We start from the raw sequence: 26780 nt of genomic DNA on the forward strand, positions 1-26780 counted from the left end.
AATACATAGGCTCTCTGTACCTTGCCTTCTAGCCTTAACTTGGGGGCACAAAGATTTCAGTTCTATAAACTTACGTTATCTACAACAAACTATTTCTTATCCTGGTCAAAGAGGCACAGGCATTGAATAAAACTACACTTTACCAAATACCAAAAGACACACCCACCTCGAACAACAACAAAATAATCCACAATCCTCCACCTTTTTCTTAGCCTTTTTCTTACCCAGGCAGATCGTTTAACATAAGAGGCAATTTACAAACACTAGGAGACATACACTTTGGGCTGAAATCCTAAGAACATATCCTTTCATTGTTCTAACTGTCACAGCAATAGAAGATTAAATATGGATGGTATTTTCTGGAAGCAAAAAGCGTATACTATTATTTGCTACTGGTATCCTTCACTTGAGGAAAATCTGCCATTTGCAGTGCAAGAGGACACAGGCATAGACAGCACAGTGAAAGAAGAAAACATCATGGTATAACGCATCATTCTCAAATTTGGAACAAATCCAAATGGAGAAGTTTCTGATTGACAAAGCCGGCTTGATCTCTGCCTCATCTACTGGATTCCTGTTCTTAGGAAAACAAAAGTACCTGCTTGAACTGCAGAGAATGAAACAAGTAAATGAATTTACTGGAATACTAACTATGCACTGACTATGGAAGTAAAAGTGGCGATAAATAGGATAAATTTGTGCCTGCGTAATCTTAGTAACAGACCAATTGGAAAAAAAAAAAAAGATTAAAAAAAAGATATACTATGAGCATAACATACCTCCAACAGTTTTGTTTAAATCAATCATGGCCGAATACTATGGTGTTTGTGCTTCTCTTTGCAACAGTTAAATTAGATGCCTGTCTATGCAAAAACAACACAGTGTATCATCTCAGTTCCAAGCACTCCTTCCAAACAATGAGAAATGTACTGATGATTTCTAATAAAACAACAACATTTTCTCCCCAGTATTGTGGAATATCATCTGTTTTGTATAAGTGAGGACACATTCATTTGGAAAATTCTAACATTTTCAAGCTAATCGTTTGTTTTCTTCAACATTAGCATTGGACTGTTACTCTGAAACGGAATTCTATCCTGCTGAATTAAGGTCAAAATCAGAATTCCTACTGCATAAGGGAAGTTTACATTCTACTGTAAAAAATAAAAGTGTACTGTTAACTTCTTTTGGTAAGGAAAAAAAAAAGCAATGTTGACAAAAAGCTATTTAAAAGATATAGCAGTAATTCTATGAATACATTAGTAATTAAATGTTAGTTTCCAAACCAGTTAAAAACTCACAAGTTAAAACTATGAAGATTTGACATATGAGGGTTTGCATTGTACACGTTCCTTGCACTAACTACTCGAATAGCAGTTATATGTTAATAGCTACTACGCACACGTAACATTAATGTTCAGCTATGGTCATATGGCAGGAAACTTCCAAATAAACATTATGAATGTCTGAAAGGTTATTTCTTCTTAAGGGATGAAACCAATCCCATGTTTGCCTTTGTATTGTGTATTTCCACATTGTATATTGAATATCATAATAAACCTACTGTTAGAAGATAAAATTTAAATTGCACTGATACCTACAGCCTGTGTGCCAAGCTCCCTAATTGACCAAGTCATACAAAATATTCAGTGTTCATATATTGCCCCCTCCCCATAAGGCTCTATTTGCCAAAGCTGGCATTTTAAAAGTGAGCCGGGCGGTTAAGTGAGGTTTGTGTCAATTTACAATAACAGAAGGGCACATTTCAAAGGTCTTAATGCTACATCACTCAATTCGTAGAAGTTTTGCTGCTAATTTCACAAAAAGCAAGACTGGGTGCATGGCTGTTACATAACCAAAACGCTTCTGTCAATGTAAGGCATCAATCTCTGCGCTCACGGGTGCGGAAATTGTCCACTGCTTAATGCTGTACCGGGAGTAACTGGCGCTTACAGCCCACAGTAGGTTTTCAGTTTGTTTGTTTGTTTGTGTTTGTTTGTTTGTTTTAAAATTTAAACATGTTAACAAAGTGTGAAAGCTTATATTATTACTGCCAAAGCTCTGAAAAACATACTCTGTGAAAAAATGTCCTGTATTTTACAAAGAGGCTATAAGAAAGTAACCGAGAGATCTTGGTGAGATAGATGCACCAATAACAGCCTCGTGATGCTTCAGTCAACGAAACCAGTTAAAGGTGATGCATACCAAAGGCAATTTCTTGCATCTGGACGACAGTAAGTTTGATCGTGATCTCCTCAAAACCAAGTCCCTAAAACAATACATTTAACTTGCAAAGGTGCAATGAATCACGAACAGACTCATTTCTCACCATAGCCAATATTCTGCAAGAACATAATGAAAAGTTATTAACATGAGCTTTTACAGCTCCATTGTAATTTGAAATAACAGTTACACCCTCCATAATTGTGGAGGGACACAATTTTATACAGCATATATTCAACCAATAGCAAAAACCCGTGTAGCAAGTAAAATACTAGGCATAGCTTGTGTAAACTTTAAGAAACTTAGACACATGATTTTAAAAGGGCACACCTGTGTTTAAATGAAACTACAGAAAACACATTCTAGGAAATAACTTCTGCAATTACATTGCAAAAAGAAAAAAAAATCTAGTGTTATGAAAATTGCTGACACACGAGCAGCTGCTAACAGAAAACTTGCAAGAAGTGAACGTGTCTCGTAAGGAGCTCAAGAGACATGACAGCTTCAGCATCTCCAAAACCTCATTCCTGTTAGACATCTCAGAGGGGATGGGATGCTGGAAAAGAGCAAAACGCAGTGCCTCCTCAAACCAGAAATCACCCAGATCAGTTACCGATTTGGATCCTGACATGTATTTTGCGTAAGTCTACAGCTACCGTTAATACCTTACACACACAAAACAAAAAAACGCAGAGAGTGCGGGGAAGAAGGAGTTCATAGCCGGAGCTCCGTGACCTTGCCGTTTCTCGCTTTACTTAAATCACTGTCGAGATCGAGCGTTTTCCGAAGCCGACGGGGAGGGAAGCGGTGCCGCCCGCCCGCCCCGCCGCCTTCCCCAGCCCCCCGAGCCCGGCCCCGCCGCACAAGTTTCGAAGTAAACGGGGCAAATGCGGGGCGTTCGTGCGGAGGTGAGGTCCCGCGGGCGGTGCGGGAGCGGCAGACCCGGCCGGGCGCCGCCCGCCGCCGCCTCCAAGTTCCTCATGGTGCGGGGCGGCGGGAACCGCGTCCTGCGGGCACCCCCCGCCCCGCTTCCCGCCGTCCGAGCCGGCACCCCGAGAGGAGGGAGAGACACGGCACCACAGCCCGGGGCTCGCTGCCGCCGCCGCTTCTTTCCTCCTCCTCAGCGGAGAACCGCGCTCACCGCTGCGCTCTCCCCGCGGCCGGCGGGGAAGGGGGATAGAGGGGAGCACCTACCTGGGATGGCCAGGTTGGTGAGCGGGGTGCGGTGGATGCTGCCGGGCAGAGCCGCCATCCAATCGGCGAACCGCAGCTCGTTCTTCCCTTGCGACGAAGCCATGCCGCCGCCGCCCTGCCGCTCTGCCGCTGCCGCTGCCTCGCCTCAGCCCGCTCGGCCCGGCCCGGCCCTGCCCCGGCCCGGCCCCGCCCCGCCCCGCCCCGCCTCCCCCCGCCCCGGCCGCTGCCCCCGGCCGCCTCCCAGCGCCGTGCCGGGCCCTGTCAGGCCCCTCGGGGCCGGCGCCGCTGCGTTCCCCCTCAGCGGTGGGTGCTGGCGGGGCCGGCGGCGCGGCCCGGGGTGCTAGGGAGGGCGAACCGCCCTTAGGAGGGCTCCGGTGAGGGAGAAGGGCGGCGGCACCGGCCCCTCGGACCCGCCGACGGGCACCTCTCCGGCCGGCTCAGCCCCGTGGCCGCCCCAGCAGACACCACCCGAGGGATCGGGCGCGGAGCTGCGGCGACCAGGCGTGTGCTCCCGGGATGGCGTCCGGGGGCACCGGCTGGCGGCGGTCGCCCGGCGCGGCCCTGGGGGTCGGCCATGACCTGCCTGTGGGGCGCCCTCTCCCCTGGGGCTCAGGGCTTCTCTGCCTCGGGTACAAACTTCTCCTTGTGTAATGGGTTACACTCGTTAACAAAAACATCGCACCTTACTTGAGCGCTCCTTGGAGAGCTGTAACTTTTTTGGCCATAATTTTTTGTTGTCCTTTGATCCTTTATTGTGCTATGTTCCAAAGTAGTATGTTCCGTTGTTATTCCTAACCTGTCTTTGGAGAAGCATCTTAAATGTTGGCATCCACAAAGCATTTATGTTACTGCCTCCAGATCAATGAATGCTTTAAACTGAAAGAGAGCAGGTTTGGATCAGATATGAGGAAGAAATTATTCACTATGAGGGTGGTGAGACTCTGGAACAGATTGCCCAGAGAAGCTGTGGATGCCCCATCCCTGGAGGTGTTCAAGGCCAAGCTGGATGCGGCTTTGTGCAGCCTGGTCTAGTGGGAGGTGTCCCTGCCCAGGGCAGGGGGGTTGGAACTAGATGATCTTTAAGGTCCCTTCCAACCCAAACCATTCTATGAGTCTATGATTCTATGATGAAGCTCCATGAGCCATCTTGAACTGTTACAACAAGCCTGATCTTTTGACTTCAGCATGACTGCTTGCTTTTCATCAAAGCTGTTGATGCACGTGCAGAAGTTCACCTGGTAGATCTGTCAAAAACAGTGCCTGGAGAGACACATGCCTGAGCCAGGATCAATTATCCATTCACCTTGAATTCCTGGGAGGGTCAGCTGTCATCCTGTAGCTTGTGTTCTCACTCTGCATCTTCTCTCACAGCTGGCTTTGGAAATAAAAATTCAGGGAACAACTAATAATAATCGTCTTTTATCTTTCTGTCCAAGTTTCGAGAGCAAGTATGAAGAAAAGCTCATCCTTCAGCCACAAAATAAAAGAATGATTTTTTGGAAAATGAGGGAATATTTCTGAGGTATTTAAATAAAGGAAATTTTGCTGACTCACTTTTTGCAGTAGAAGTAGCTCTTAAGGTGGGATTTGAATGGGGAAATGTGAACAGATGGTTGACCTTGGGGGAGATGTTGAATCTGAATTGAGTAGTACATGAAAAAGGGAGAGGAGTAAGGAAACAGTCACTGAGACAGGTTTAATTTTTGCAGCATTACTTCCCGCCTATTAGGATGCTAATTTGCCCCTTCCAAAATCACTGGTATTAGTAAACATGAAAAAAAAAAATGAATACACATTTTGGATACAAAGACAGAAAACCTGCTAATGACCTAAAGATGGAAGATGTTACTTTACATCCTCTTCAAAGGACAGGAAGAAATTATAGTAAAAAACTTCAAGATTTCTAAAGAGCATTCAGATAAGGAGTAATGAATGCTTTTATCAACATGATTGGATCACATCAGTTTAAGTGGCAATGTTATTAATGGATTGCATTGGCCATCAGGAAAACTGCTGCTGAATTTTTATCCACTCCACTACTGAAGTATACAGCTTTTTGAAAGGTTAAACACATTGTTAATACTGTTGTTGATCTCTTCCAGTCTCTAGAGCTTTGGGTGTAGCTCAGAGCAAAATAAAACAAATACCTGCAAAACCCTGTGATTTTAAAATGTATTATTATGTATAGTAATACTGAAACTGGCTGATAGCATTCCAGGTCTCTCAGTAATACATTCTGCTTTACTGGAGAACTGTAAATGTCCCTCTATGCACTGACTAAAAACTTGTTGGTCTTTGCTTCCACAAGTAATTAGAGCTTTTGTATCTTCTTCCTTCTTTTAATGCCCAACGTAAGACTCTTCATAGCCTGGCTTTTCAAACCATGGATACTCTGCTGTGTAAAAAACAGCCCCCTCTAACACGTCTCGCACTCATCGTGTTTGAAAAGGTTTGTCTCTGTTTCTAGTGCACTGTAACTGCTAAAACAGCAGGTTTATAATCCGTCACTATGTCTCTGTGAACTTGTGGGAACACACACTTAAATAATTTTGAGGGAAGTGGAATAGGAGGGGAAGCTTTTATGGTACAAAGTGGGGAACATTTCTACAGCAACCTGGGGAGCATTTATGTAGAAGCTTTGACTTAAAAAGGTAGCTTTTTGGAGCTTCTCAGTGGTTTGAAACTTCAGCATTTGTCTATGTATCTGCTTTTTAAATAAAAAACAGAGAAACTCTTTGCTTATCTTGACTGAAGAGCAGCTTACTGTGGTTTAGATTGAACCCGCCATTTTACTAATTTCAACTGATTTGTAAACAATGGCAGCCTGTAAATCAAAATCAGAACATCCGTACAAACTTTTGTTCCTATTTAAAAAGACTAAAAAATAAAAATCATATTGTTGGTCAAATTACTGAAATCCCTATGCATTAACAAGCCTGAGCTGTCAAAGAAAGTGGATTCCAGGAATTAAATACTTTAAGAGCTTAAGAGAGACCAGGTAGAACGAAAATGAAAGGCAGTGCCAAGATACTGAAAAATACCATCTTTGCTCTTCTATTCACAGCTATGCTGAGCTCACTGAAGATGCCATGGAGAGAAGGAAAATTGAAATTGTACTATCTGTTCATCATGTATTGTGTTCTCTCCGGTCTGCAGCTATAACAGCATGGATGAATAGTGACACCTCTGATTCTATGGAAAAGAAAAACAGAGTAATTTAGCCAGTAGGAATGCTACTTCAGCTCTCAAAATTAATTTAATTGTTAAAAAAAGTTTTCCGTTGTTTTTGTTCTCTTAAAAATTAGCATTTTAATGGTAAACATTCACCATTACACTTTGTCATTTTAACAGTCAGATATTTTGCCTTTTCATATGTCCTTGGCATCTATTTTAATCATGTGAATAGAAAAAGAGTAACAGGATCTTTTTCTCTAAATTACATAAAGTAGATTCCACTCTGAAAGGTGAAAATAAAAATGGCTTAATGGGGCATTGTCTCTCTGTAATTTTCCTATTATATCTGATTTATTTAGAGGCTACTCTAAATCTGTTGTTAATGAATTCAAAATGAGCCTTCGAACAGAAAAATTACTATTGTTTAACTATTTGAAGTTTTTCAGTGGATTCTGCTTCTGAGGTTTGGTCTCTTCCTCCTTCTTACTGCCCATTTCTATTAATAGAAGTTTTTCAGAACAAGTCCTGGCTGCCATCCCATGTTTGCAGCTCTCATGGCTTTAAATGACGCCATCAGTCACATCTGGGCAGCAAAGCCATTCCAGTTGTTTGCAGCTGAGTTCCAATTATCTGCTTGTTACCTGAGAATGCAGTGGATCTGCGTTTTTCTCAACTTCATTACTCCTCACAGCTAACCGGTATGAAAAGTCATTTTTATCTGTAAGACAAGCACATAAAACCCTAAAGAGTCAAAGTAAGTAGACTGAATGAAAAGCGATCATTTTTAGGTGACCATACAGGTGAATAGAAGAGGTGACAAGTATTTTTGTGGCCATTGCATACTTCATCTGGCTACTGTGACGATCTCACCTTGCATTCATTAAGCAATCTCTATTTAGCAGCATTCATCCTGTCAAAACAGTGTACAAAATTTCTGAGTAGACAGAAAAAAAGCCTTGTAGAAACAGGGTAAATAGTCCTTTCTTTATTTTATGGGAAATAATATGTCTGTTTCTGCTTTTCAAGCAAAAGAAAATGTGGTTTATTCTGCACTCTGATTTGTTATTCTTTACTAAGACAATCTGAGCATCCTTGCTGGTGCTGATATTGAATCTGAGAAGGAGCCATATTTGTTCTTGGCAGCTGACAAATGTCAGGATTAGTTATCCCCACTCTTTGTTGTTGTGAACTACAGAGACTGTGAACGTGATGGGTTAATTTAAACATATGTTTCTATTTGCGTACTTTATAACCAAAGCAGAGACATTACAGTGATATACAGAGGACCCAAGGAAGTATATATGTCTTAATGCAAATAAAAATCAAGTCCAAAATACATACTGCATCTACTATTACAAAAGAATAAAATAATTAACGTGTATGGCAAGACACTTTGTTATAGTTAACCAAATTCTGGAAACTTGAAATAAAGAGGCTAAGAGATGAATGATAATGTTTGTATCCACTCCTCAGGTGGAAATCAATTTCACCATAGCTACTCCTCTCTGAAGAGTATTTCTCAGGTTTCTGGAAGAAGGTTTGTGGTTTTTTTCCTTTTCTAAGTTTGTCATGCGGAGTCATGCTGTGTCTCACCTAAGATGTTTGCTTAAAAACACAGCAGTGGCTACTTTTTCACATGGTTAAAAACAAACAAGCTTGGTTCTGTTGGGATTACTGCAAAATCTCTAATGGCATTACTGAGAGCAGCGATGGCTGAACATGAAAAGCCCTATTTTCTAGCCATTGTTACAAGATCACAGTAAAGTATGCAACTTCAGTACAGGGAAGGATGAGAGGGAGGTTGCTTTTTAATTCTAAACAGACCTGACAATGTTTAAAAATTTTCCATAGAAGCTCATGAACGTTGTGTCTCTGTGACTTGAACGCCCCACATTTAGCTTGGTAAAGAACTTGCAGAGAAAGCATGATTCAAGCATTTGAATTGCAGCACATTGTCAAGGTAGAAACCTGTGCTTTAACAAAAAAAAAAAAAGGAGCAAAATGAGCTAGTTTAGTGGTGCAGTTACCAGAGGCAATACAAAAGCAAGCTCCAGCGCTGATCATAATCCATGTAGCCAACCAATGACTGTTGACGTGGTCACAAAAGATTTTATCAGTATGAAAATATCTACCTTTGGATAAATAAAACAGAGTTGAAAGCCCCAAACCAACCTCTCCCCTCCTAACTTTCATGTTTACCAGCAGCAGCAAAAAAGAATGAAAAGTTTTCAAGGCAGTCAGATAGTGTCATGACTCCACTTAGGTTTCTCAGAAAACAAAGTCCTTTGTATGAATAGAAAATTTTGACCAGTTCAATTAAAATCTTCACTAAAAAGCAATCGGACAATAGACAACACACTCGAGAAGAATTCAGATTGTCTGGGTGCGGAGATCTTACCTTTCGGGTTGTAGGTAGCACAGGCAAATTAGGAATGTTGAAGGCAGGGTAAAAACTGTTAAAAATGTGAGACAGAATCAAGTCAAGAAAAAAAGCAACTGTTTTCATTGACAATATTTATTATATTATCACATGGCGGTAAAAAAAGACAAACTTATACACAGAAAAATCAACAGAGGCAGCAGAAATTAAGTGGATGAGATAATCAGAAGTGGATAGTGCTGTCAGGATTTTACACTGGACCACAAGAAAGAGCAGATGCAATCAGTTTGGATGTGTCAGCCAGTTAGGATGTAGTTCAGACCTACCCGGCAAGGTATCTAGCAACTGAGGGAGAAGAGGAAAATAGTATTTCTAAATAGATAGTAAAGTACTTTTGTATTTGTTAAGTATGGCAATTAAGTGCTATAAAAAGGGTCTCAGATTTTACAAATGTCTCTTTACCATCAAGATATTCAGAGTGACATCTTCTAATTGATCCTGGCTGTGGCAGAGCAGCACATAAGCGCTATTATGTAGTTCCTGTTTCTTTGCTGTAGGATTATTTTTAAAAGAGCAAGCATCAGCCAAACCATTCATGTTCTGTAGGAAATACTATTTAAAAGAGGCTAAAAGATATGGGAACTACATTAGATGAGAAAATAGTGAAACCAAATACATGCAAAATGGCTGCTTAAGCAATGAACGTTAAGCAATAATAAACAAATTATTTTTATTTCTGCATGTGTTGGAGAATAGTCCAAAATCAGTGAAGATAATGAAGTGACTCCACTGAATTCAGTGGGATTTGGATCCCCTGGATGGAAAACTAGTGTCAGTTGGTTAATAGCTGATACATCTAGTGTGGTTGTATCCTAAGCCACTGGAGGTGAAAAGTTTTTTCTATTTTTAAATAGAAAGGATGATGGATGACACAGAGACTTTCCAACAGGAGCTGCAGAGTTGTTAGCAGTGGTCAATTTCCCTCTTGGCAACCGGAGTCATGTTTGATGAAAGATGCATTTCTGCATCCTGGATGAGGCTTTCCAAACAGGCTCTTGCTGTTTGCATAGTAATGAAGCACTCCCAAAAGGGGTTGAAAGTAGTCAGCAGGACTAATGAGATTTTAGCACACTACTCAAATCGGTCTGCTAGCCACATTTCACAGGCTGCAGTCAGTGCCTGCTGGGGGGATGAGAGGTAATGTTCCTTTTTAATTACACACACCCCATGATCGATGTGAGCGGTGCAGTTGTTCCAGCTTGGTGTTTGCAGGTTGCGTAGTACAGGTTGCAGGCCAGTGTCTCAACCCCAACGAATGGGGTGGTGCACCTGGCTTCTCTAGAGAAAGAGGTAAGAAGAGGTCAACAGGGATGCTAGAGAAAAAAGGATGACAACTACTTGTGGGAAGTCAGTGTTTCTGTGGTGTGCCCCACTCCACCTTGTGATGTTAAGGAAAGCTACATGTTGGTCAAAGGTAATACCCTGTAAAACAACATAAAGCTTCTTACTTGATCTGAACATGAGGAGGAACTTCTCTACTTTGAGGGTGGCAGAGCACTGGGACAGGCTGCCCAGAGAGGTGGTGGAGTCTCCAACTCTGGAGACATTCAAAACCTGCCTGGACACATTCCTGTGCAACCTGCTCTAGGTGACCCTGCTTTGGCAGGGAGTTGGACTAGATGATCTCCAGAGGTCCCTTCCAACCCCTACCATTCTGTGATTCTGTGATTCTGTGAAACCATGAATATTTATTCTCCCAGCCCAAGAAAATGAGGTGAGAGAGAAAGATGGATAGAAAAAAGAATGGAGAAAGTGGGTGGCAACAAAGAGAGGGAAAGAATCCCCCAAGGGCATGGAGAAAGTTGATATGCAAAGGTGGTGGTATCACCAAGAGGTTAAAGACCAAGTCGTGGGGCTTATCTCTGGCCTCGGACTTCCATCCTCTGGGACGACAGGGTAGAGGAGTTAGTCTTGTTTTTCCTTCAGAGAGTGTCTGTCCCGCTGGTGTCCAGCTCCTCCCAGTTCCCGTGGACTCAGCTCTGCTTCCCTCTGCTTTGAATTGCTGCCTCACCCTTGACCTACATGGCAAATTAAATTATGCACCTAAGACCTTAATTGCCTGACCACGCTGTACCTAATGAACTGTTCCAAAAGGCTGTAAATATTTCTAGCTAGAGCTTGGAAATCAGGCATCAGTATCTGAAAGAATTTTCTGCCCACAGGATTGGGCCCTAATTGCTGTGCATCATGACCAGAATGAAAAAATTGTTAAAAACAGTTTCATTAAATGCAGCACAGCTCTGGATTATAAAGATAATTAAGTTTGAAAATGTAATGATCCGTATGACACTGAGCGAAGAAAAGAGATGAGGAATTCCTAATAAAAATACAATCTCTTAAGATTAAAACTCATTATTTTTTGCAATATAGAGTCACATATTTTAGCTGCTTAGGCTGTAAAATATTTGCCGAATTCTCGTGGGAAAGACTAGGGTTAAAAAGACCATCAGAGACTTCTCCCGACCTAACCTGCAAGCACCATAAGCCAATGCAAAGGGCAGAAGGTGCAGTCTGGCTCTGACAAGCCTTCTCCCACTGCTCCCAGCAGGTAGGAGACCCTGGTAGCTGCCCTCCAACGCACTGCAAGTGCTGCCCGCTTCCAGCAGGTTGCAGCTTTAATACAGTGCTCCTCACAGCATGCCAGCATTTTAACAACGTTTTCCTGTTTAACCCATTTTTAACTGTTTTTCATTGGATGCAGTAGCTTGGAAATCAGAATGAGACCTTGATCCACTGAAGCACCAACATATGGTTGTCATCTGACAAAGAGGGTTTTGGATTCAAGACCTTAAAGTCTGCTCGCGTTTTCCTGATACCCAGAGCCCTGTTGAAAAATACACATCAGCCAAATTAAAATCATCCATTCAAAAGCTGTATTTTGCCATGAAGGGCAGGGAAGACGGATCCCAGCAGGAGGGCAGTGGGAGGGATGGGGCCGTTGGGGATGAGGAGCGGAGGGAAAGGCAGTGCTTACGCCCTTCCCAGAAGGACCGGCACTGGGCTGGGAGAGCGGATGTTCATGCCCTATGCCCACAAGACCAGCTGCAAGCACTAGATCAGCTTTTTTTTTAATTATTTTTTTAAGGGGGGAAGGATTTCTCATCAAAAGTGGAGTCTAAATTCAAAGTGTCACTTGCAAAGCCGAAGCGTCACTCCAATAACAAAACAAAGCCCCAGTGCTTCCCACAGCAGCACTGGGAAGATCCTTTCCATGACCCATTGTCCCATCACTTTGCCTTAATATACATCTGATCTATTACTCGTCCTGCTTGTTTTTTTCCAGATACTCAGTCTTCTCATTACAATTTTGGGAGGCAATAGGGAAAACCAGTCCTTTACAGCAATGAATATTCCCTGTCCTTTCCACAAACCAGCTGCTTTCCAGGCATGTTTTTGCAGCAAGGGCCGAGCAAGTCAGAGCATGACACTGCTATACTGTGCAGCATCTGCTCTTCCCCATGTCGGCCCCAGACCCTGTGAAGGTCAGTGGCGGCTCACACAGATGAGACAAAAAACAGCCAACGAATTTTGCAGTGATCTGCACGCAGACATACAAACTGCACTAAAATACCCCTTCTTGTGTGTGCAAAGCAACGGATTGCCAATTTCTGTTGCTGTGGGAAGCAGAAACTTAATCTGGCCAGTGTGCCTGCTGTGTGGTTCCACCTAAGGGGAGATCCAGGATGTTTTCCTTGTGGCAATTACAGCTTTGCAAAGCCCACATACTTGAGGATGAAGCTAAACTAGCCTCGGGAAGGGTGCTGGGAATGTCAGCATAGGTTGAACGCAGTGCAGAGGAAGTTCCTCAGCTGCAGGGCCTGACAGGGAGCCTGGATGTGGAGAGTCAGGGCATGGGTAGGTTGTGTCCACAGCTGCTCCCAGGGCCGTCCCCAACACCAGCAAAGGCACCATGGGATGAAGAAGGCACAGATGGACTTAGAGAAGAGAAAGAAGCTGGAGAGAAAAAGACCAGTGTCTGGAGAAGTGAAAAGACATTTCTGAGCAGAACACAGTGGCAGAACATAAGAATCACAGAATCAATCACAGAATGGTAGGGCTTGGAAGGGACCTCTGGAGATCATCTAGCCCAACCCCCTGCCAGAGCAGGGTCCCCTTAGAGCAGGTTACACAGGAACACGTCCAGGCAGGTTTTGAGTGTCTCCAGAGACGGAGACTCCAACACCTCTCTGGGCAGGTTGTGCCAGGGCTCTGCCACTCTCAAAATAAAGAAGTTCCTCCTCATGTTTAGGTGAGGCCTCCTATGTTCAAGTTTGTGCCCATTACCTCTTGTCCCGTTACTGGGCACCACTGAAAAGAGCCAGGCCCCATAAGAAGTATTTCAAAGTATTTATGTAGGTTTAATTAATGTACTTTTAAGTGCTAGGTTAAATTTGAAGATCTTTAAGTAGCCTTTAGTTTTAACAGTATTCTTCCTCGAAGTGTGGTGAGATGCAGTTCTATGTAAATCAAAAGATTTATGCAAGTGTACTTATATAAGCATATAAAAAACCAGACAATACGCATTTATGAATGGAAGAAAATGTAAGTTGATTCAGGGCATAAGTAGTTTGTTGAAAATCTCTGTGTGGAAATGATACAGCATGTTAAGCAGCAGCTAAATGGTAAAGATAAACTGCTAATGTCTCCTCACTGTAATGTTAAGCATACACCATCTGAAAAATTGGAGCATTGCTGTGTTATTCCACTAGCCGTATGCAGTGAAAAAGCCAGCAAAACTCGGTCCCATTTTTAGAATTTCATTTTGGAAAGAATTTTCCACTGCTGAAAGAGAAGTGGCAGCGGGAGGTTTGTGAATGGTCTGGATGATAAACAAGCTGAATCACGCACAGACTGAGGGGACACAGTGGGTAAAATCCTCGCCCCTTTGAAGTCGATGGGAGGCTCGGTGCCGGACATGAGGGAGCCAGCCTTCAGGAGTGCTGTTTTGGCTTTCCCTGGGATGTAGGGAGAGCTTTGCAAGCCTCTCTACTGGCTAAACAGCCAGGGTGTTGCAGAAGGAGGAGGAAAAGCAGGAGCTCCTTTTTCCATTGCAAATGAGAGTCTGAAATATGCACTGATCTCCTGCATCGTTCTTCTTCCCTGGAAACAAACTTGGGATCCCAGGTTGAAAATTTTCTTGACCTGTGTGGAGACAGATGTCCTTAATCCCCCAAACTAAAGGCATCCCAGAGGGTAAATTAAGTACTTTGAAACCCTACTGCCTCCAGGAAAAGCAAAGCCGTTTTGAGAAATGCGCTTCTTGTACACACACTTGAAGCTGGAAGTCCATCTGGGACGTGCTGCATCGCTCGCGCTCGAGGGATTTCAACATTCTGAGAGAAGAACATCTATTAGTCACCACCCCAACTCTCTTTTCCAGTATTTCTCACTATAAAATATTCTAGAACTCTCTCTATTGGGAGAAGCTGTTTGAGCAACTTTCAGTAAGTTAGAGAAGTTTAGCTGAGACTGATTTGAAATGCCGCCTTCTTTTTGCTGCATGGAGAGGAGCTGTAGAACAATGAAGAAGGATAATTAAGAAAAATACAAGAGCAAAGTATTTCAGAAGCTGTGTGTGTGCCAGCAGTGGATAAATGGTTTGCCGACCAAGGAATAATACCTTCAGAAAAAAAAATCCTCACAAAAGTACATTGGAATAATCTGAACGCCCTTTTACTGTGTACCCAGTCCTTGAAAAAATGAAGTCTTGCTAGATACAGAAGGAACTTCTGACATTTCATGTACACACAATTCTTAAAGAAAATATTTTAAAATATAAGTACGAAAAGGCAATAAATCTCTCTGCTAAACCTGCCTGTGTCTGTGAGAGATAAGAGGGCAGGAGAAAGGAGAAAGAACAGTAATTTCTTTTACATTCTCCTTTTAATCCACTTACAGCACAGCACCTACAAAACACCTTGCAATGGTTGGGCAGATGCTCTGGCAGCAGCACGTACTACCCTGACCAGAAATCCCTGCGGTGTCCTCACTTTTCCTCTCATCGCAGTTCACTTTCTTTGCTATATTAGTAAATTCTTCAGCTCAGATGTTGTTGGCAGTGACATGCTAATAGGGACCTCTACTCACAAATGCAACACAAACTAATAGCCTGAAGGAATAGTTAGTGTACTAGTATTCAGCTGGTTAAACGTGCATGTGAAGTCCGGCGTGGGCTTTTGCTTTGGCATTTCTGCCACTTGCCTTAGTGGCTCCCACAGCTCCGGAGTCCCCCATGGTGGGGAAAGCTGCAGGACCCACCGCCCGCATGAATCTCCACCAGACACCACCGGGCCAGCCATCAGTTGTTTGTGCCATCACTCTTGCCTTGCAGCAGAGGGGAGGAATTGCTGGGAAAGGTTTGTGTTGTTTGACATTTTTGTTTTGCCTAAAGAAAGGTATCCTGGTCAGGGCTACAAAGCCCAGCTCTGTTTCCTGAATTTTGAAGGCAAAACTTCTCAGGAGGATAAACAATGTGCATTTAAGCTGGGGTCTTTAAAAGATTCATAAGAGGGAATAAATGTTGCTTGTGCTTTGTCTGGTAAGGGTTGGGACGTTTAAGACAAATATCAAAAGTTACAAGTAACAAAAAGTTACAAGGTCCTATCTACTTAGGAACAGAGATAGATTCTTCGCTTATTGGTTGTATAAATCAAAATAAAGAAATGAGACATAAAGAAATTATGAGACCTGTAAATCAGTGCCAATACTGGTAACAGACTAAATTTTTAGGTACCTCCAAACCTCTTAATACCTCTCAGGAGTAAAATTTCCAAGGACATGTTTCCCTGTAGTGATGAACTTTTGTTTCCAACACGATGCAACACATGGATTTGGTATGCCGTGCTGCTGATTAGGGACTTACATGGGCTTTGCAAAGGATAAAAGATGAGACAGTTTGTCTTATTTGAAAAAGGGCAAAATAATGTACACTGCAGATTGTGAAGTCAAGCTTCACAAAAAGGGAGCTATTTGCATGCCATTTTCGCCAAGGGGAGGGAATAATTCATAGCAGAGGATGCCCGACTCCTTCATGCTGCTCTGAGGGACTGGCAGCAACAATAGGTCCATCCAACCAGCCTTCATGCCTGTGCTTCTTCCCAGTTTCCTCTCAGGAAAGAAGCCTAAGGAAAAGCTGGAAGAGACTGAGAGATGTGTTCAGAGATTCCCTGTTTTTCCCCAAATACGTTTTCTTAGCTAAAACTCTTTAAGGAGTGTTTTTTCAAGGCCAACTGTAATTCTTCATTAGCTTGACAAATTCATTCTTTTATGGTTTTCCTGAAGGAAAAAGTAGGTTCTCAAGTCCAATTTTCACTTTTACAGTCAAGCTTTTGTTAGCAAAAATTTCTTTTTTTTTTTTTTTTTCCTTTGAAACTCCGTAAACATTAGGAAGAGCAGCAGGCACTGCTCGGCAAGTTTAAAAAACCTCCAAAAAAGTTTATGGAGTTTTTATGCCCCAAATCCAGATTGTGTCTAATTATTCTCTTCCATCACACAATGTGTTTGAATCCTGTGCTTCCAGTAATCACCTCCAGAAGAAAGCGAATGCGGTATTTGTTCCCCAGGAAACTGTTACAGATGTGCATTATGTAGTTTCCTTTTCACTTTTGTTAAATTAAAGCAATATTTCAAATATCCTGAATATGAATTTTGTTTGTCTCTCTTATTACAAGGCCTGAAGGAAAAGCAGGAGATGGTCTTATTTCCTTAGCAACAGAGTCAGGTGTGATTTATGCCACCCTGCGTCCTTGCAGCTGTCTCCAAGCAACAAACCAAACTGCAATGCCAACTCCTGTACGCACAATATATGGAGGGGGCTGAGGGAAAACTCTGGAGCCCAAAAACCTACCCCTAGCATCAAACACGAGGCAAGACTGAACAAACACGGGATTATCATAGAAATGGAAATCAATCGAATAATCTAAGCATCACAGTTCAGCCTGCCAAATGCTCAGTATGCAAAGAACAATCTATTTTAAATCAGTCAGCGCTTAAGTGACAGCTGTAGATGTGCGTTAATACTTTACCAAGGCTTTGCCGTAGCTTATGAACGTGGTACCACAGTGTCTGCTGTCCCTGAGCTGGCTCAGGAGGAGTTCTCTGTTTCTCAGGAAAACAGAGTAATAGTGTAGCAAAAAAATGTTTTCAGTAGTAATCCACTGTTAAAGTAGTTGCCAAAGTTTGCCAAACTTCATTTGCCATTTGGAAGCTGTTTCCCCTTTGAAGTAAAGACTTGCATCTACGATTGTATCATGTTGGCAAACACTGTGTTTCTAAATAACAACTGTAAAGCTAGTGAGGCTTGCCAAATGCAATCATGACAGATAGCACTATTTCCTGGAAAAAATTACTGTTTTTGTTAAGGTGAAATTTGCTTTGGAAGCTGAGGTTTGGCAAGCAAAAGCTGCTGTTTATGCATTGCTCTGCCTGAGACAAAGCTTTTTAGGTGGTTTTCAGGTGAAGTGCTAACACCCGTGGGTTACAAAAGCCAAGCAAGCAAGTACTCCCTCGTGTCAACATTTCCTCCCCACCCCTACTTTACTATTACTGAAAATCCATAACACCTCTGAAATACACTGAAAACACAGTGGTTTTTGTAGGGAGCGCCGAATCCTGTGACACCGAAATTAAGGAAGACCTGCTGACCAACAGGTGAGGATGCAGCCTGGAAATGGTGGGATCTCACCAGGGGTCCACCCCCGGTGGCCCTGGATCCAGTGCAGCTGTTTCACATCCCTGGGCACGTGCTGCCCGTGCCAGGCCCAGTGCAGAGGCAGAGCAGGCCGAGAGCATCGCCTCTCCCTGGCCATTCCCTGACACGTCGCCATCAGGATGAACTTCTGCCCTTGGAGAGAGTTTTCTTTCCGTGCTTCGTGAGATGGAAAACCCACCCAGGCCAACACCTCCCACCTGCATGTCTTGGGTGCAACACCACCATCTACAGCCTGGAAATACCAGTAAGCAGAGGTGAAAAGAGTGTTAGACCACCCTTCATTTTTAGGGATCGAGCTCTGAAATTGCAGTGACGATGTGGGTGTGTGAAGGTCTCCAGAGAGCCGGGTGGCTGGGAACAGGTTTCTATCACTGCTCAGTCGGGGTTTCTCTCAGTCCAGCTAGCCACCGTTACCCACTGTTCCTGCCTTCCCCAGGAATTCATTTAATGTCATCCTTCAAGCTTTCAACTTCTCACTTCTTGGAGTGCTACCTAAGTGGTTGTACTCTGAAGCCAACCTGCCTAATTTCAGCACATTAGGCAATAGCTGCCTTACCTTCTACTTGCAAAATCTTCCAGACCTCTTGGGGTTTTTTCACTTGCATAGGTTTGTGCTAAATGGTTTCCTCCTCTTTTTATTTTTTTCTTGGCTTTCCTTTGAGTCACACTCTTTTGTAAGAGTAACAGTGAAATCTTATTGCAGAGCATTTCCTGCTTATTAGGGCATCATCCTTTACCTCATAATTTTGTCCCAATTAAAAAAGTTATCCTTCTGTAGAGCTTCTCTAAGAGAGCTCTGACTTAAAACCTTTTATGATAATCTAAAATTCTCATCGGCTGGCAGCTGTTTCTTAATTTAAGAAGAGCATAAAACTGTAAGGCATAATGTTTAAAATACTTTTTTATAACTTTTTTCCCCTGAAGTGGTAAATTCTTGCAGTGATAGAGGCCTAGATTTATGCTAAATATTGAACAAAAAAAAAATAATTAGGATTTGTTACCTGACTGCATATATACGCTCCTGTTGACACTGTTCCATAGCTCAGGTCTCACAGTTTGTCTTTGAGATCTAATCCAGTACCAAAATCAGATTTGTTCTCCCATTCCCCTTTTTTAACCCAACATAATCAAAGACAGATTTTTACATCAAACCACAATCCCCTAGAGGTTCAAGATAGTGCCCTATCACTACAAAATACTTAAATATGTCTAATTTCTTTTATGAGTTTCAGAAGAACTTTAATCAAGTGAAAAGTATGACCAAATCTGTGTGACTAATTGCATGCCTGGTGCTATCAACAAGCTCAGATATCTTTTTCTTTAATTTGGGATGCAAATTCTGATTCAGTTTTATGGCATGCACCTGTCTTCTGCTCTCTGCAGAGAGGCATGATGTCTCCCTCTGCGAAGTGATACAAGGTGCTAAAATCAAGACGCTGATCCTCTTGAAAACACAAGGAGAGGCTGCCTGGGTCCTTCTCATCTGGGCAGCCAAAGGGTCTTAAGGTCCTTCTCGAAAAGTGAAAAACGCAAACGTCCTTCTTGTATATGTAAATATAGGTGAATGAATAAGGTTTTTCTGGTATAAAAACCCTGCAAAAGGAGAATCAGACCTGTGGAAAATACAAGCCCGTTTCAGTTGTTTTAATGTTCACCTGCTTATTATTTGTGTATGTATTTTTACTAATTCATATATACTTTTAATATGAGGTTTGAAAGGATCACAATGGAAAAAAACACCTGTAATTCACGCTTTCCATAGGTTGCAGCTTTTTATACTTTGAAAGAGTAAAAAGAATGGTTCAAGGCACCGATTTTTTTTATTTATTTTTTCCATGGTTACCCCTTCCTTATAGGAGTCTTTAAAGGATGAGCTAGAAGTGCCAAAAGTTTTCTTATTCATCATCAGTCTGTCCTTTTCATTAGCCATAATGCCTCATGTGCACTTGTTTGCTTCTGGCAAGCTCATTTTAAATGGCACGACTTTATTTCAGTTCGTTATTTTAATTAAAAGAAGCAGACTGCGGTTGTTAGAGAGAAGTTTTTGTCTTAATCTTTTACCCTTTAGCTTGTTCATAAATAGTGATTTCTCCAGCGTCCTAGTGAGACTGCTCATGGTTTTTCAGTGTATGTTTAGGGCTGCACAGAGAAGCAGACAGACTGTGGGATAATAAAAGACTGATTTCAACGCTGTCTTGCATCAGTCCTAGTAAAACTAATTGAATTCAGAGGCGAAACAGTCTGTCAGGGGGTCTGCATGTGGCGGTGCCCTTAGCGGAGTTGGAGGCTGTCTTTTCACAAATACTACCACCCCAGCTCTAGGAGTAAGTGGATGCAGAGTACTAATGACTAGATCCATCATCTGAGACGCCTGAGAGGAAGATGAGTGTGAAGAAACCCAGACACATCCATGGGGTGTGTATGGGAACTGTGGCGTGGGGCTGGAGAGCAGCACCTGGGGACCCGAGCACCGGCCAGCAACTGCAGGTTGGCGGATGCCCACTCCAACAGTGCATGTTCTCCATATCCCTCCCCTCCTCAAAACTCCTGAAACAAACCTGAAGTCCACCAGACACCCTCCTCTCCCCACAAATCCACAAAGCTACAGCTGGTCATGAGGGGAGAGGCCAAGAGAAGAGCGCAGCCCTTTGTCCCCTCTCTTCGTTGGACAAAAAAGATCCTATGGGATGATGGCAGACAAACGCTGTCCCTCCCGGAGTGACTCACTACACCTCAGGAAAGAAACAGTGAACAGGCTGCACTGCCGGACCCTTTGAGGCAGCTCACCATTGGACCCTTTATGTCCTGAATTCTACACTTTCTGCTTTTCCTTCCTTTCTTATTGCCATAGAAATGGAAAAGCATTTGTGAAATGTCTATGCTTGACATTTCTGAGATGAGTTTCCAGCTCTGGTACACCTCTTCCAGCAGCAGTTAGGTATTTATCTGGGAGTTTGTTAATTTTATTTTTTTTTCTTTTGGCTTCCATTGAACTGTGTTGCAGATTTGCAAATTTCTCTCAATGAAATACATGTTCATTCCTGAACATTTTTCTCCAGCCTATGTGACTTGAAAAAATGCCTAGCGAAGTAGTCTTCTATGACTGTACTCTGCATCATAAACACGCACATTATCCCTAGAGGTACCAATTCCCGATCATCATGCAATACCCATGTGCAAAAAGTTGCTGCTTTTTTACTCACTACCCAGAAGAGTCATTTCTCATTCCCCAATGAAGCTTTAACCAGTAAGGGTTCACAATGGCACCATTTAAAATTTCCCTAAACAGCAATAAAATATTATTAATCCCTGCCTTCTCTCTGGTCCCAGATCACTAACAGCCATCATAAACACAGCAAACTGGGCTATTTGTCTAGGCTTCAGCTCTTGCAGGAATAATTTTCAGTTTAATTCTTCAATCAGATCTGCAGACTTTCCATCAGCTGCCTCTTTTATTCTCAACCCACACAAGTCAGTAAAATTGTCATCTTTTAAAAGCAAATATTGTACCTTCACAGTTACATTTTCATTTAAAAAGTAAATCAATAGAGTTTGTAACTGATAACCAGATTATGATTGCTTTTAAGATTCTGGTATCTTTCCCATGAGATAATCTGACAGCACAATAAAACAAATCTATTTATTAGGAGGAGCACTCACATGTTCAGTTGGCCTGTTTTAAAAGAGACCATAAATGAGATTTAGGATTGTAAACAGCCTGGATGACTTTCCTTCCTCTTAATTTCCAGCTGCTTGATTTTTATAAGTCCTCCTTTCCTGAGAAGAGTTTTTAAGAACTATTCAGGACTTTTATATATATATACACATAAACATATATATACATACATATGGACACATACACCCCTACCCATTAAAGAAGGAAGAAGCTTCTTTTCATTCTCCTTTCACAGAAATTGTGAGCCACTTTGTTCTCTGCAAAGCTCATCTGAAGGCGTTCTTCTCTGCATTGTCCCTGCTTCCTCTCCACAACCTTCACCCCCCGCCCTAACACAAGCACTGATTCCTGCCTCAAAAAACTCTTCTGCAATCCACCTGAAAGAGGAGGCAAAGAAAGATCATCATTAAAATGATTATATCCAATAGTGCCCCAGCACTGGTTGTCTTGCAGTGTGGGGCAGTTGTCTTTTTGCAATACAGGGAAAATGTTCTTTTCACTCTGAGGCTGGAAATGAAAAGTGTAAGATTTGCCTGATCCACCTGGGAAATACTGAGTGTTATTAACACTTCATGAGGAGCGTAATTACTGCCCAGGTGGTGCTGGGGTTACACTTTACCACTAAGAAAACACACAAAATAAAGCAAAGCAAAAAGTTGCTGAATTGGGAGTGGCGATGGGTGGAAAGCTGTCCAGGCTGTGGCTGCGGGCTGGGGGCAGCGCTGCCCTCATGGGGATCACGGGCATGACCCCTTGCGGGTGGGAAACTCTGTCCCAGCAGACAGGCACTCCCTGGGTTGGTAATTTAAAATTTTTTATCTTAATTAAAATGACCCTGTTTGGTGATTTAAAATGGTTACATTTAATGGTTAAAATATCAGTGTGAAGGAGGCAAGCGTTAGGAAGCGGGGAGGTGAAATCTCTGGCATCTGTGCCCTGCAGGCTCCATGTGGAGAAGGAGGGTCTCTGCAGAGCAGTGGCAGAAGGTGCAGAATCTCACGTGCTGGAGGAGAGCAGCAGCAGCCAGCTTTTCTAAGTGTTTATGCTGCTCAGAGTGGGAAAAAGCAGCCAAAACCAAGCTTGAGTGCCATTACCAACACATAAGCAAATAGGCAGCAGGTGCTTGTGTGTACCTAGGTGTTATATATATTGTATGCCAGCATAAAAACATAAATAAGATGAAGCAAATATTACTTCTATTGCCAGATTCAAATCCGTTTAGCATCCTTATTCCAAAAGGCCCCAGAATTGTGGTTGTTGCATTCCTGTTGCATTGGAAATCTCAAGACACAATGGAGAAAGGACACCATTGCTTTTCAGCAAGGTAAACCACTTTTTATTTCATTACGTTTTTCAATTTGTGAACTTGTAAGTGCTGTCAGATGAAATAAAGTAGTCACCCACAACCTTCTACTAATGCAACTGCAATGACAGCTTAAAAATCTTAAAATCCTGTTGCTCACACATAAACAAAACCTGATTATGATGTGAATTTTCAGTTTTTCAGTTGATCCTGATTTTCAAGAAAATTTTAGGGCTTCTGAGATTACCATCTAAAGCAACTGTTGGACTTGCAGTCAGGCCCAGGTTAGCAACTGCCTAATGCAAAGGAAAATTTCAAGAAACAGCAGCACGTTACCATTTAACACCCGGGTTTGCCCAAAGTTCCAGCCTTCACCCCAGTTTGATGCATCCCTTGAGTGCGTCCAGGGGAGCTCTTGGCTTCTTCCTGCCCCGGCCTGGGTGTTCTTCAGAGCTCTCCAAAAGGAGACAACCTGTTTGACCGTGTCCTCTCTCCTGGGCAACAGGCTGCGTGGCTAGCAGCCGCCATCCTTCATTTTCCTCGGGGAGCTCCACCTCAGTGGGGCCACCAACCACGTGGGCTCACAGGGCTTGGGTGGCACTGGGACACGAACGCCACAGCAGAGCTTTGAAGGCAGGCAGGTGCCGCAGCTGAAAACCAAGCTGGGCTGTTGGAGATGGCGCTGATGGCTGCCATGCCCCGAGCAGCAGAGCTGGCAGGCTGCGACCTCCCGTGGAACCAGCCACGGTATTTCGAGCTACCACTCTGTTGTGTGTGAAGCCTAACTTTGCTGTCAATGTTTTTCGTGAATATTTAGATACCATAACAGCATGAAAAGCAAGACAGCAGAGGCGTGAGAATGTATTTTAAAAGTTTTCCTGTAACACTTTAAAATACTGTTTGTTCACTGGATGTTTCTGCGTGTCTGAAATCTAAGTAGAGTCGCTGAAGATTTTTGCCATTAAAAAAAGAGCATTATTTTTGCTGCTTTAATGCTACAACATTTCACCGATGGAGAGACTGAAGTGGTTAGCTTATACCTGTGATTACCTCCCACCGTGGCCATGGGGCGGCTGAATGGGGGTATTCATCACCCCACCAACACGTGGCCCGTCACTCCGCGGTCCCTCCAGCTCCCCATCAGGGACACACGGAGGGGGTCACCACACTGTGCCCCTGCGCAGCACAGCGTTTACTGTTAGCCAACAAAGTGAGTTAACCTGCTAACCTTGCCGGAAAGACGTGGTCTTTGGAAGGGATAAAGATAGGATAGGGATAAAGATATGGTAGAAACTCTAATAAGTTTTGTAGCTTTTCCTTTCTTCCCCTACATTTTACTCTGTTTTCATGACTGCAGATATTACTACAGGCACCTAATCAAAATCAGGTCAACCCCATCACAATGGGAGCAGTGCTTTAATGTCATAAAAAGGCCAGAAAGCTGCCCTTCTGGAAGGAGGAGATTTCCCTGGAGTGAGAGGCAGCTTTAATGCCAGAGACCCTGTGACCCCGGACTTAAGCCTCTTACATCCAACTCCCCAGCTAGAACAGGAGCAGTCAGAGCACACTCTCTGTTGGTAAAAATTACTAGCTGTGTGTACTAAAGCAATCCCAGTGGTGCTCCCTGCCCCGAGTCAGCCGTGCTGGTGGTAAAACCTAGGGGAAGGCAAAGGCAAAATTGCTGCTGGCTCGTCCCCTGTGTGGCTGCCTGGGGCTACACGGGCACTGGCCATCCCCAAGGTTACAGCTACTTTGATACTCGGGCTTCCGCAGAACTGCTTTAATCAGAGATGAAAGTTAAAGCTTCTTCAGTTTTGCTACCACTTGTTTCTAGCAATTTCGTGTCATTGTAGACTTGGACCTGCGATGTTTTCTGGCGCAGCCATTGACCCGATGCGGTCTGGGCCCCCTGGGCTGCAGCACGTCCCGCTCTTGCGCTGCTGCGAGCCCCGTGCCCGCTGTGCGGTGGGCCGGGAGAGGCACCTCCCGAACTGGGACCCACTGGTGAAAATGGAGAGTCACTCAAGCTCCATTAGCACCTTTCTTCCTGTGACTTCCAAAGCTGGTTTTCCCTGCTGCATTGGCTTTCTGGGTCCTTAGGAGTGATAGGCGTGTTTCGCTGGTGCTTAGCAAAGACAAAGACACAGCCCACTGTGCTGGCTTCGCTGTTTCTAACATTTCATAATGCTCAAATTTTGCCAGACTGACTCAAAAGCCTGATCTACACAGTATTTTCAGGATGAATTGATATAATATACCCTACCAACACCACAGAAGAGGTCTTCATTCATGTTGTCATGCATTTTAATCTCGTTCTCTTTTTATTTTCCTAAAGAAAAGTTGATTCATGTTGTGAAGCTGTAATTATATGTGAATTTTCAACTGCTATAGTTCTTTCAACTACTCTAGTTCTTTCACTAGATTTCGTAATTCTTGGTAACACAAGGATGCATACAATGTCTTCACAAGATTAAATAAGACTGAATAACTATGTTAAGCTACATAACCATTTACAATTCAATAGCTGCTTACATAAATGTAAACAGCGTATGCCCTGTCTCTAAGAAACTTTGTATTTGTGATATGTCAAAGCAACATTTAGATGGAAATTGGAAGTCAGCTAAATTACATGGAGCAGAATTTAAGAGTAGTTTTATTTGTTAAATTGCCTTGAATTTGCTGGACACAAAAGAAAAAATAAGTTTATCAAATCATATTCTACATTAAAACTTGATTTATTAAGAAATACAATGAACTGAACAGATTGTTCCTGATGACTATGTCCTTCAAGATTTTAGAACGAATAAATTTCACTTCCACGCTTCGTTCTTATTCGTAAACTGGAAAACAAGCTTGCCTACTTTTTCTGCTCCTGATTGGCTTTTCATTTTTGACAGAAATCATCTTTGGTAGAACTATTTGAGCAAAATGAACTTGTATCTGCAGATGCAAAACAGGCTATTCCAATCAAAATTTGGTTCATCATTTCAAGCAATTTTTTTTTTTTTCAGATGCATAGCCAGTGTGTAATATTTCAGGATTTTGACGTGCTTTAAAATGGTGACAACAAACATGCACTGCATGGCGTTGTTTTTCTTGGTGCAGCACAGATGTAAGCATGTGACATATGCCAAAATAGAAGATAGGTGAGCAAGAAATTAAAGAATCAGAGATGCCATCTCCCCTTGTCTGCCTCTGAGGATACAGGGATAACAAAAGGGGATAAGACGATGATAGTCCATTTAGACCTTAGCGTTTCATGAGATCAGCTTCAAAGTTAAACCGCAAAAATGTTCTTTGTTTTTAAAGGTGTGTTTTTCCTTGCTGATGCTGATGTGCTGGTTTCATAACAAGAAGGCCACCACCTCTTTAGTGAGCTTACAAGAAGCATTTGTATTGGTATGATCCTTTCATACCAGTGCAAATGTCCATACTAGAGAAAGGTGCAAAATTAGCTTCTTGTTTCCAGTTAGTACAAAATTTAACATTACTTAACCCAAAACACGGAGCTAGATTAAATGGGTGGTGCAAGACAACATGGTTAAATCAGAAATATGAGAGTTAGTGCCATAGGAAGAGGATCTTTCATGATCTTAGTGTGAGCCTGTTCTTTGCTCCCTGGGGCTGCCCACATCTTCCTTCTGCCCAGGTGGAAGCAAAAACTCAGCTCAGCCCTCTCGCACTTCTCTCTGGCACCACAATAAACTAACTCTGTCCTTACAGTGCCGTAAGGCAATTTACAGTAGTCTGAAGGACATTGCCAGCTCAGACTATTGTCCATAAGGCATTTTAATCATTAGAGCTATTACAAATAAACACTTAATTCCTGTACTCTTGACTCTGTCTAGAATTGGAGATAAGAGTCTAGACCATTTGGTAGGAACCTGAGGAGAAATAACTGGACTCCAGACGATCCAATGTGAATCAACAGAAGCCGTTTATTAAGCACAGATCATCATCTTTTATACCCTGTGTTGTAGCCGTACACGCCACTTGCTTATTTCTGATTAGCTAGTTACACTGTCCACGCGCTGTGCATGCAGTTCATTCACACATCAGA

The 26780-nt window shown here is 42.8% G+C and overlaps 1 protein-coding gene across 1 annotated transcript in view; it reads right to left on the minus strand.

Annotated features, from left to right (window-relative positions):
• PLCXD3 (phosphatidylinositol specific phospholipase C X domain containing 3) overlaps nucleotides 1-3599 on the minus strand; it is a 90464-nt gene extending 86865 nt beyond the window's left edge. The window contains exon 1 of the mRNA XM_074569929.1: nucleotides 3418-3599. Within this exon, the coding sequence (XP_074426030.1) occupies nucleotides 3418-3520 (103 nt within the window). The 5' untranslated portion in view covers nucleotides 3521-3599. The remainder of the gene's footprint in view (nucleotides 1-3417) is intronic.
• Nucleotides 3600-26780: the final 23181 nt, after the last annotated feature.

This window comes from Larus michahellis, chromosome Z, assembly GCF_964199755.1.
Source record: "Larus michahellis chromosome Z, bLarMic1.1, whole genome shotgun sequence".
Taxonomy (NCBI): Eukaryota; Metazoa; Chordata; class Aves; order Charadriiformes; family Laridae; genus Larus; species Larus michahellis.